The sequence below is a fragment of the Halichoeres trimaculatus genome, unplaced genomic scaffold, assembly GCF_033239565.1.
Source record: "Halichoeres trimaculatus isolate MK-OKI-2021-1 unplaced genomic scaffold, fHalTri1.1 fHalTri1_scaffold_2, whole genome shotgun sequence".
NCBI classification, from domain to species: Eukaryota; Metazoa; Chordata; class Actinopteri; order Labriformes; family Labridae; genus Halichoeres; species Halichoeres trimaculatus.
Window position 1 is genome coordinate 26,032,110 of NW_027437180.1, and position 12,025 is coordinate 26,044,134.

A 12,025-nucleotide genomic window follows, 5' to 3' on the forward strand; every position below is an offset into this window, starting at 1 on the left:
GAGCTCTTTGGTTTTACTAATTCAAACCTCATTGTCAACTTGTGTATTTATCAGACAAACATGCAAGCTAACAAGTAATGTTTAAATCAGTGCATCAGCTGTGAAGTGAGTCATACTGTGCATAATTATTTTGTAGGCATTAACAGATCAGTTTGTGCATGCATGAAACATGTTTTATGCATTTGTTTATATATAGATTAATTTCTCTATGACCATATATCCAAGGTAAATTGTTGAATTATGTACGAAAGTAAGAATTCAAGTGAATCCCTGTTGTATCCAATATGATTGCTCTTAAGTATTATCTTCAGTGATAAGACAAATGTATATTCGTTCAAAATTACCTTTCAATGAGTCTGCTTTGACTTTTGAAATCTCAAATCGGAGTTGAACGAGCAGTATTTGAATGCAGCAAATCATCAAGAGTAACCCAAAACCCTCCTAAAATAATTTTTTAAAAATAAAATCAATTGAATAGTTTTATTCAAAAGTTCCAAACCATTGTTTGTGTGATGAACTTTGTTTTAATCACTAAAATTAATCAACAGTTCAGCAGGCAATGTGAAGACGAAAATAGCTTTCCATACGGGTCCTACCGACCTCTGTCCATTGGAATGACGTTTGTGAACGGTTAATCAGCTGATAGTGAACGATCAAATAAACCAAAATAATACGGCTTCATCAGTCCATAAAGGTGTAACATATGCCAACAACTGAGGATATTTTCATGGGACATTGTTGACATGCGTAATAGGGGTAAGCATAGTTAAGAACTTGCTTCAAGGCGCTATTACACAGCGTTATTTATGCTAAGTCAGAGGAACCCAACATTGTCTAGCTAACGACAGGCCTGTTTAGTCGCTTTGTTCATATGTTTTTGTTGTATTCCTATGATAGTGACACCCGTTGTTATGCGGGAAGATAACTGGCTCTTAATGTTAAGTTGTATTAATCATTCGATCCAAATTGCTGAGTGGTAATCAACAATGTTATCTACCGGTACAGTTAGCCTAAGCTAGTTAGCAACAACAACGAACATCGAGAGCCAAACGTCAGTTTTCCTGGAACAGAGAGTTGAATACAAAACAAACGAGACAGCACGCAAGCGAGGGATTAGAATAACATTATGGCTCGACCGTATTTGTTGTAATAAATGGACCAGTGTTTGATAACTGATTACATTACACCTGTGAAGGGCTGTGACACCGCCGAAAACCCTTTATTTCGTCCATTTATTTCTGTCTTGATTTCTTAGAAAAAATTGTTTGATAAATATAAGTAGTTTATAGCTTAGTATTGGTGTGTGTTTTCTTTTTTTATTGTTGTTTGTTTTTTTAATTTTGAGTGAGAAAACTGTAGAATCGCTTATGTACTGATGAATTGAATTACGATAAATAATCCAAAAATACATTTTAAATGCTAAATAGTGCTCTGAGGAAAAATCATAAAGCTTATTTACTGAAAATCAACAGAGAAGCTTAGTTTTTTAACTGTAATAATTCGTCAATTCTGGCTTTTAAATTGTTTGGATAAGCTGTCCTTATTTCTTGTTAATTACTCAAACCTTGGTCCTGCATTGAGCTTTTTTTTTCTTCATCAGTTTAAATTTTATGACTTTTCAATGGGTTAACAACTTCTCTGTAACAATACCCCACAGTATTGTTTGAGTGTTACAGCTGGCCAGCAAAATATCCTCTGGGCATCAAAGTAGTTTAAGGGTTGTATGGGGCACTTTTGAAATGTTTAATTTAACTAATACAAAAATGCAAAATATTGTATTTTTAGTTTGTGTGTGTGTGACCACATTGCTCTTCATTTCACTTCAACAGTTTGCCATCATGGACAAGATTTTAGAGGGACTTGTGAGCTCCGATCACTCTGTTCCTGTGAAGAGGGCCATTGTGAAGAAAGTTGTGGAAGCAGCAGAGAAAGAGGTGACTGAGGAGCAGTGCCAGTCACTGTTTGTTCTCACGACCCGCCTCATTCTGCTTGGTGAAGATGCTTTCCAGAAGCAGATTGGCCTGCAGGTTTTAGAGGCATATGCCCGCTACCACCGCCCGGAGTTTGAGCGTTTCTTCAGTAAAGATTTTGTCCTCAGTCTTCTTCAGCAGGGCTATGGACAGCTAGACCGCAAAGACCCAGCTATTATAGACTACATTCACTGCTGCTTGCGGCTGCTCATCAGCTGCCCCTCAGTGCTGGAGATCTTCAGCGTGATCCAGGTGGAGGTTCTAAGGATGGTGTGTGAGCGTCCGGAGCCTGCTCTCTGTGCCCGCCTGAACACTTTACTGTCAGACTTTGTGCAGTGCATCCCAAGAGACAAGTCAGGGGTTTTGTTTTGCCAGCAGCTGGTGAGGACAATCAGTTACTTCCACTGCTTTGCCAGCCAGGAGCGGGAGCTGAGAGAGTACGTAGGCCAGGTGACCAGGGTCAGCACACTGCTGCAGAATATCTGGAAAGCTGATCCAGCCACGCTGCTTCCTTCTCTGCAAGAAGTCTTTGCCATTATCTCTTCCACAGGTAAAACTTCTCTTTTCTACCTTATAAATGAATCTTTAATTGTATTTTTATTATTATAAAACTAAATTTTTATCAATGTTTGTTTTTATAGAAGTTAGGGCACTTGTCCTTGAAAGATTTTAAATTTTCACATTTTTTAATTACTTATGGTAATAAAACATGAACTTCCATTTGGCTGCAGGATCCCATGGCTCATACTCCTTCTTGTACAAATCTTGGCAGTTAGATCTAAGTTTTTGAGGATGAGCAGGAACCAACTAGTGGTCATCCTGGTCATACACACATCATCACACACTTTTCTGTACTGTGTGGTTCTCTTCAAATTTCTTAATGGTACTTCTCACTCCACTTCTTGACATTTAGAAACACTGTGATAACCTTATCCTCTTGCTTTTTGGGCATCAACAATTCTTTCTTTCAAGCAAGGACTGATTTCTTAAGTTTTTTGGCACAATGGTTTGTCAAGGGACAGCTCAAAGCCTTAATGAGGTTTTTATACGGTGTGTGTACAACCCTCAGTTTGAACTTGATCGATTGTTTACAAGCTTGTAGGCAGTACAAAGTTAATGCACATGATCGCACAGCAGTGGTTTGTGCTTTGGGTCAAGGCAAAGGTCAGTTCTTAAGAGGGCTAATGATTTTGACTCTGGTAGTGTTTGTGAAATAATTTAGTTTCTCTGTGAAAAGGAAAACAATGTAAGCATCCAAAATAAAATTAAGTTGTTTGGAAAAGTTACATTACAAATTCATTGATCTGTGTTACGGCACTTAGGAAATTTTTGAGAAAAGACTTAACATTTTATAGGGGGGGTAATCATTTTCACCTCAGTTGTATAATTGTTGGCTGAATGCTTATCAAAGAGGGCTTTAATCTGCAGTCTTATTTTTTATGTTGGGGGTATTGGCTTAATTTTATGCATTTGTTCAAACAATTTACGATTACCTTAAAATTAGCTGATTCAAGGAGCAAATAGTCTTTGAAGGCAAATTTTAAAATCATTTTATGGAAAAAGAAAATTTTAATTTTTTCATTCACTCTGTAATAAAAACTGAAGTCTTTTATGGATGGTAATTTTAAAAGGTGTCCTCATCCTGCTGTGCACTGTTATGAGTCACTGAGCTGTACAGCAGAACACAATAAACAAACAATGAGCAGCATTTTCAATTGAACTGCAACAGACAGCATGTGTCAGTGAAGAATGTAAGCAGCAGAGCTGTTTTGGGTTAAAGGCCATTCTGCTTCTGTTTCAGTGAGGGTTTGTTCAGGTGCACCACGCTTCTGATGTGCTGCTGTTTAGCTTGATTTAGACATTCAACTTGAACTGATTTTCAGAGGCCTTGACAGATGCTTTAAAACACAAGGAACTACTTGCAATTTATTATGCTGTAAGAACCAGAAAATAAATACTAACTCTTAGAAGTTGTAATTTGCAAAATTGGTCTTGTACCTTTTTTTTTTTTAACTCTGAGTTATTTTCTGCAGACCCCTCCTTCGACCCATCTATCGCTCTGGCCAGCTTAGTCCAGCACATCCCTGTCCAGATGATCACAGTGCTCATCAAGAGTCTCACTACAGACCAAAATGTCAAAGATGCAAGCATGACGAAAGCTCTCTGCAGGTGACTTTACACTTTAAGTCATTTAAGTTGACTACTGTATTGTGTAAATTTCATCAACGTGTTATGACAGATAGGGACTTGTGTTCACAAGCTTCCAGAAGTTGGGCAGCTTTCATACATCCTGTAACTCTGTGTTTGCCATAAGCTTAGAATATTATTGCATTTTAATTACGTTTTTTATTTATTTCTAGGATGATCGACTGGCTCTCTTGGCCTTTGGCTCAACATGTTGATACGTGGGTCATTGCTCTTCTGAAAGGATTAGCAGCAGTTCAGAAGTTCACCATCCTCATAGATGTCACTCTGCTCAAGATTGAACTGGTTTGTATTGAAAATGTCTCATTCTGATCACTAATGATCCCTAACTATGAGGGTACTTTACCCAAGTCTGACACACAATTAATGTATCCATAAAAATGAGGTTCACTTTTAACAACCCACAGGTATTCAGTCGCCTGTGGTACCCCATCGTGCGGCAGGGGGCGCTCACTGTCCTCTCACATATGCTGCTGAGTTTCCAGCACTCTCCCGAGGCCTTCCATTTGGTAAGGGATCTCCTCTCTTCTCACAGCCCATTTCCCTCTCATATGGCCACTTTATTGGTTTTCTCATTTTTCTTCTTCTTCTTCTGGCTTAAATTACTTCAAAGCTGCACAGACTTCTCTTCCCAATACCCCAGGCTGAGCACCGCACTCCCACTAATGATGTGTGAAGCACTTAAATGTGGAGAAATGGCCCTTGAGTTGGCCAATTTCATTAGTATCTGAAAACATGAACAGTTTCAGAAATACTCTGCGGGGTTTCCGGTGTTCAGCTGCCCTCTGGCTGACCTTGCTGCAGATATGTGCTTTAATCTCTGGAATACCATCCAATGTTTGCAGCATCACAGTGGTCTTAACTTTTCCCCCCATCTTTGCCTCTCACTGTCCCAGGTTGTTCCACATGTAGTGCATCTGGTCCAGTCTTTGAGGACAGATGGTCTCCCTACCAGTAAAGCGTTCTTGCTGCAGTTCACTGAGCTCATACACTGTATGATGTATCAGTACTCTGGCTTTCCTGACCTCTATGACCACATCTTAGAGACAATTAAGGTAAGGAAAGAGTAGGACTTGATACTTTGAATGTTTCTTCTTTATGTCTCATCTCAAAACTTTATGAAAATTCAAATTGTCATTGTCACAGGATCTTCCCAAACCTGGAGAGGAAAAGATCAAGGTGGTGTTGAATCAAAGTGCCTGGACCTCCCAGTCTAACTCATTTGCCTCAGGTCTTCTGAGGCAGGTTGTGAAGTCTGAGACTGGCAAGACTGGCCTGGTCAACCTGGGGAACACGTGCTACATGAACAGCATCATTCAGACCCTCTTCATGGCCACAGAGTAAGTTATAACCACTCTTCTCTTCACACTTGTTCTGTTTTTGTACTTGTACTGGAACAGACTGATTATTATTTTTCTGTCTCTCAGTTTCAGGCGGCATGTTTTATCATTAAACCTGAACGGCTCCAACACCTTAATGAAAAAGCTGCAGCTCCTCTTTGCTTTCCTCGCGCACACTCAGGTCAGTGTTCTCAAATATGTCAAAATTCTTATTCAAGACTATTTCAGATGGATCAATTATTAAGCAACATGTGCATGTGGTGCGTGCCTGTTTCCTGCAGAGGGCAGCATACGCTCCCAGAAGTTTCTTGGATTCATCTCGGCCTCCTTGGTTCAATGCCGGCTCTCAGCAGGACTGTTCAGAGTACCTCAGATTTCTTCTCGACAGGTACGGCATCACTCCGAGTTAGTGGGTCGACAAATCCCTCTTTCTATTGTGCTTTTCTTTGCTCTTTGAAATTGTAAGACATCTTTGAAAGAGCCAGTGCAGCACATCCATAGTAGAGACACAAATTGAAATCAGCTGCTATATTTTCTGCTGTAATTTTGGATCTCTTTCTGTCTTTGGATCTTAAGGTTACATGAAGAGGAGAAAACACTTCAAGTCCTTGAATCAGCTAAGCCAAAGGTCTCCAACCCTGTTGATACAAACTGCAAAGAGCCCACAGTTCAGACCTGTGCAGAGGACACTGAAGAGTCATCTTTGTCTCCAGTAGAAACTAAACCTGTGGATGATGGGAGGACTTTGATAGAAAGAATGTTTGGTGGGAATCTGATCACGGGGATCCGCTGTATGCAGTGTAACAGCATCTCAGAGAAAGAAGAGCGTTTCACAGATCTATCTTTAGCCTTCTGTCCTTCTGCCACCTCTCAGGACAGCCCTCAACCTATAGGACCCTCAGAGGAGCCTAAAGTCCTCTGTCAAGGATCCGTCAATGGTGGCAGTGAAACTCCAGAGCCAGGCTCAGCTAAAACCCCCACAAGCAACACCAGTTTTGTGCCAGTGGCAAATGGGCCTCCACTATCTGTGCCTGACCTGGTAAACTATTTCCTGGCTCCAGAGATCCTGGATGAAGATAATGCGTATTTCTGTGAGAAGTGTGACTCCCTGCAACGAGCTGAGAGGACAATGAAACTGGTGTCAGCACCTGAATACTTGATCCTCACCCTGCTTCGATTCTCATATGATGCCAAATGTCATGTCCGCAGAAAGATTCTCGACAATGTCACCATCCCTACCCTCATGAGGGTTCCTGTGCACTCCCTTTCAATGCATACACAATGTTCCTCTTCTACCTCTTCTCCTCTGCAAGTTGACTCCCCTGAGAGCAGTGAGAATCTGGCCAAGAAGCTAAAACCATCTCAGAAGGAGGAAGAAGAAGAGAAGGAGAGGATAGATGGAGACGAACTGATAAACAGAGAGGAAGAGATGTTGGTCCAGTCTGTGCCCTACGTCCTCAGCTCAGTGGTGATGCATTCTGGGATTTCCTCAGAGAGCGGCCACTACTACTCTTACGGCCGTAACATAAATGGAGCAGATGGAACGCAGCATTCAGCCAATCAGTTAGGCCTCAAGGAGGATCTGGGGAACGGACAGGCTGAGTGCAGCCTCTCCACCTGCTCAGCTCTCTCAATTTCACCTGAACAAGGAGACAAACTTTCCACCCAGGAGGCAAAGGATTGGCTGCTGTTCAATGATAGCAGAGTGACATTCTCATCCTTCCAATCAGTGCAAAACATTACCAACCGCTTCCCTAAGGACACAGCGTATGTGCTCATGTACAGAAAACAGGAGGTACAAGGACAGAGCCAGAATGGAGGACTTGCAGCAAATGGAATGAGAGTGACTACGGAGCCTCCACTGCAGAAAGAACTCCTGGATGCTATCATCAAGGACAACAAGCTGTATTTACAGGTGAACAAAACGTGCTTTTCCCATACACAGTCATTAAATAATCAGTCTCTATAAAATACACCAACATATTCAAACAACACATGACATGACTAGCACCACACTGAGTGTTAAGTCATTTATTCTGAGTTGTTTTTTTTACATGATGTCATTGCCACTAACCTCTATAAGTGTGGTGTTATTATAAAGGTTGAGAACTGTCGTAGATTCACTCAGTCGCATAGAAGCCGAGGGAAAAGTGGCATTACTCTCACAGATAACTAAGAGCCTGCAGAGTATTGAATTTCTTTTTTTTGTGACTAAACTTCAAGGAAAATCTGAAGTGTCCTGTTATGAGATGGGAGGTGTAATTTCACAAGTCACTGGACCGTGCTGTGTTGGGTTGACTTTCCTTTTAAGTGAATCACCTCTAGAGGGGGCTGTATCATTTTAACAGACTACACATGTAGCCACTGGAAATGCTAAATAACTTCTCTGGAATTTCATTGTTCAGAGATGTGTTTTTGTCTTTGTCCTGTTCAAACTTTGGATTAGTATTAATTTTAAAATATTTTTACTCCTCCAATGTGTCAACAGGAGCAGGAGCTCAATGCTCGGACCCAGGCTCTCCAGGCCCCTTCATCCTCCTGCTCATTCAGGCCCAACGGTTCAGATGACAATAACCCACCAGGGAGCTGTGGCCCATCTGGTGGAGGAGGGGGAGGGGGAGGGGGCTTCAATACCATCAGCAGACTGGTCTTCTGAGAGAGAAAAACAAGCAGCAGGAAACTCAGATGAACTGTCACAGGGAGAGACCTGAACTGATCAAACAGAAGCTGAACTGTCAAACAGCACAGGTGTAATAACCTCCAAAAAAGGCACTGATAAAATTGGAACACACTCATACTCACATACAAACACACAGAACAAACACACTCACACTACTTCTGGTTACAGGATTTGATTTTCAGCTCTGACTTGAAACCACCTTTGCAGTCACTGTTACATATTTAATTATTTTCAATATCTTATCAACAAAGAAATCTTTAATAAATCCTCAGATTTTCATGGTAGTTATTGGAGCAGGAGATCTCTTTCAAACGTTAAAGACATAAGACTGGAAATGATTTCATGTAATAAATATCCATTTATTTTTCCATGCATTGATTGATTGTGAAGATCTGATTATGTCTATATCATCTGGTTTTTCAGAGTGTTTATAATATTACCTCACAGAAATACATACATACACACACACATACTTACATACACACATAAAAAACATATGCAAACATATGCATGTGCAGTGCACAGTACAGGAAAAATAGCATTCATCTGTAACATAAAGAGACTTGTTGATTTGTCAGAGATCTGAATACACGGCTCAACTTTTGTTTACTTTTCTGAATTGCATGCAGCTTTTCCTCCTGAGCTGTGGGGTCTGATTTTCACTATATCTTGATCTTTTCTGATGTGTGCTGTGGTGTTTTATAGGTTTCTTATTCCATGCAATAAATGTAACTATTGACTTCAGATATCGTTCTGATGTATCATGGAAACTAACTTACTTACAAACTACTTGTCTCATTATATATGAGAGCAGTTTACTGTTGAACTGCATATTTCAAAGTGTTCTTCTAAACTTATCACTTAGGTAGACTTTTGTGTTCATGCGGATTTTCTGTGCCTTTTTTATTAGATACAGATTTTTGAAGAGGGATTTTTATGGGTACAACAGGGGTTCAGTGCTAATTTTCATAATGACGACACTTTCACTCACAATGAGTAAAATCTGATTACTTTTTACACAAAAACAGCTAACATAAAGGCAAATGTGATGGTGAACACAGTAATTTAAATGATTAAAATGGACTAATATGCTAGTTATTTTGAACAACCTGAATTTATTTTGAACACTCGAAACCCAGCTTATACACAAAATGTATCTTGGGTCTCTGCCAACTTCTATGTCACGTTTTAACATTTTCTGAGTTTCATGTGCAGATATATGACTGAGAGCTTGGTTCAGTCCAAAAATACCTAATACTTTGTATCATATACTTTCAACTGAAAATAAAACTCAGTATCAGCAGACTCCTGCAAACTTGAAGACTTCAACTAAAAAAAAATCCTACTTTCATTTTATTAGTTATTTGATTTTTTTTTTAGAAAAATACAGATTTGTTCACAGTTGCTTCATAAGTAAAATCCACAGACTACAAATAGACACAAAATCAAAAACAAGCACATATAATATCTCCATTTCTGCTCCAATTGCAAAGCAATTTTTCATAAATGGAAGCAAGTACTGACCACCAGTAAGTAAAAAACACAACAAGGAACTTAATGTCACATGATTTACCCATGGGTGAGGTAACAAATGACAGCTATAATATAACGTGATCAAATTACTTGCAAAACTGTCTTTTTTCTAATCAGCAACAAATAAGGACAGAACCATGCGGTAGCTCTAAAGCTTTCAAATGGCATTTGGGAAAGAAATCAATGAGCTTAAATTATTAATCAACAAAACCATTTCACTTTTCTCCCCACTTTTGTTGACTTTTCTTTCCTGTAGAGAATGGTATGATATCATATCTTTTAAAAACTGGCCAAATGTCTCATTAGAAAGATGCACTGTTACTATATTTCATAAGTCAGTTCCACACAGTATGCATTCTTTCATTTGGCATGTACTGGCAGTAAGTAAAGCCTGGCCTATTAATCTTATATGGGTTCAATTTAACTGCACTTTGCTTTAGACATCCTCAGCTTGAATAACATGCATGCAGTGGACTAAACCTAAGGTCTATGCACCTGCAATGTGCTTTATAGGAGACAAATGGCTAGGAAGACTCAAATATCTATTGCATTTCAAACATGTCACCTGAGCTGTTTAATGTAGTGATAACAACACTGGTGTCCAAACTATGTGGTAGCATTAATGAGTATTTATAAACTGAAACTGGTGATGTCAACAGCCTATGATTGCTTGCTATTTCTTCATCAATAGTAAGGCTGGTGAAAGAGCTAATGTGCATGCACAATGGCAAAGTCATTAATCACAGACTAACAGGGAACATCCTTGGGGGAGGTGTTTACCATTACAATGGCATTCCAATAAGATTCCACAGATTCCAGTCTAAATCCATGGTAAGCACCTCTTTGCTAGGGGATTAGAACAATTATATGTATGGTAGAGTCCATAGATCAAATGGTCAACAAGATCAATAATTCTCTAGGAATTGCCACCCTTTACCTACCATTGATGTGTTAGGAACATAGGTGGTACATAAGCAGTCTACAAAAACTCGTCATTTTTATAAGCGCAATAATATGTTACACATCCATGATGGTACAGAATCTAAGGTAGCCAATGTGTGTGCAATTAGTTATAAGAAAAAAAAAACCCAGTTCATTCGGCAAACGCAGTAAATGTTTCAAAAGAAATGTTATAAATATTACCAAAGCAGAGATACAAAAGTTGTACACTTATAAATAGGTCAATGAGTTTGCCGTCTTTCTTACTATGTTGTCTACCACGTGGTTTTTGTACCCAGTTTGTCTAATAAACGCGCACGCTAGATCGTGTAGTTCAGTCGTGCAATCAGGTTTTGGGACCTTTGCGTGAACGAGGTGTTTCTTTGTCTTTACTGTAGCTATTTTTGGTTACACATTTACACTCTTAACAGAGGCACAAGTACAGCTCCACTACAACATGTTTTGGCAGTACAACCGATATAGACACTTTCGTCCTCAGCACGGAATGAAAACGACTTTTGAACTACATGTCCCATGTTGGAGCGTTTACAGTTATTCCCTTGTGCCGCCGCCTCCCCTTTTCGTCCTTTACAGCAAAGTAGTTGAGTCAGCACAACAATGAGATACTGTCATCCGGTAGAAACTTTCAAAATAAAAGGAGCAAACGTATACATTGCTAGCACAGCATAATGGGAGCATGAAAAAGACTAGTGTATGATGAGCAAATATTTATGACGCTTTTATCAGTCATTTAAACAGGAAAACAGTGTTAAAACAAGGGACCATTTGATATCTTGAGTGAGTTTTATGTCCACGATTTTCTTCTTTTAGAATTGTTCTGCATGTAGATTAATTAGCAAAGATGAATGGTTTCTGTTACCAATGTATGAATGAGTATAAAAGAAAACACATTGGTTTTCTATTCCACTGTTTGACTCTAAAAACTAACTAAAGTATCCCAAAGTTGCTACGCAAATAGGTACACAACAATTGTCTTAGAATACCATAGGGTCAGAATCTCTCTCTCTCTTTCTGAATATATATATATATATATATATATATATATATATATATATATATATATATATATATATATATATATATATATATATATATATAGTAATCAAAGGTAATTCAGCTAACAAGGCCCCACCCCTCAATAGTCAATTAAACAAGAAAATACAGAAAATAACTCTTAGAAAAGACTCAAAATGGATGTTCTTTCTTTTCTTCAGCAACTTTTAAGACAAATTTATCATGTTGAGGAAATTCAGTTATGGTGAGATTTTATTTTGAAATTGGTACTACTACATTTCCGGTTTTTAGCCGCTTTCCCAGTTGACTTGACTCCCCCATGT

General features: G+C 39.0%; 1 protein-coding gene across 1 annotated transcript; it reads left to right on the forward strand.

Annotated features, from left to right (window-relative positions):
* Window positions 1-602: 602 nt before the first annotated feature.
* usp38 (ubiquitin specific peptidase 38) lies at window positions 603-9,493 on the forward strand. Its single transcript, XM_074663650.1, has 11 exons — window positions 603-756; window positions 1,830-2,520; window positions 4,004-4,139; window positions 4,331-4,460; window positions 4,583-4,684; window positions 5,072-5,230; window positions 5,322-5,515; window positions 5,603-5,696; window positions 5,797-5,903; window positions 6,092-7,430; window positions 8,004-9,493. The coding sequence occupies exons 2-11, from the start codon at window positions 1,839-1,841 to the stop codon at window positions 8,169-8,171; spliced, it is 3,111 nt and encodes a 1,036-aa protein (XP_074519751.1). The 5' UTR covers window positions 603-756; window positions 1,830-1,838; the 3' UTR covers window positions 8,172-9,493.
* The last annotated feature ends 2,532 nt before the right edge of the window (window positions 9,494-12,025 follow it).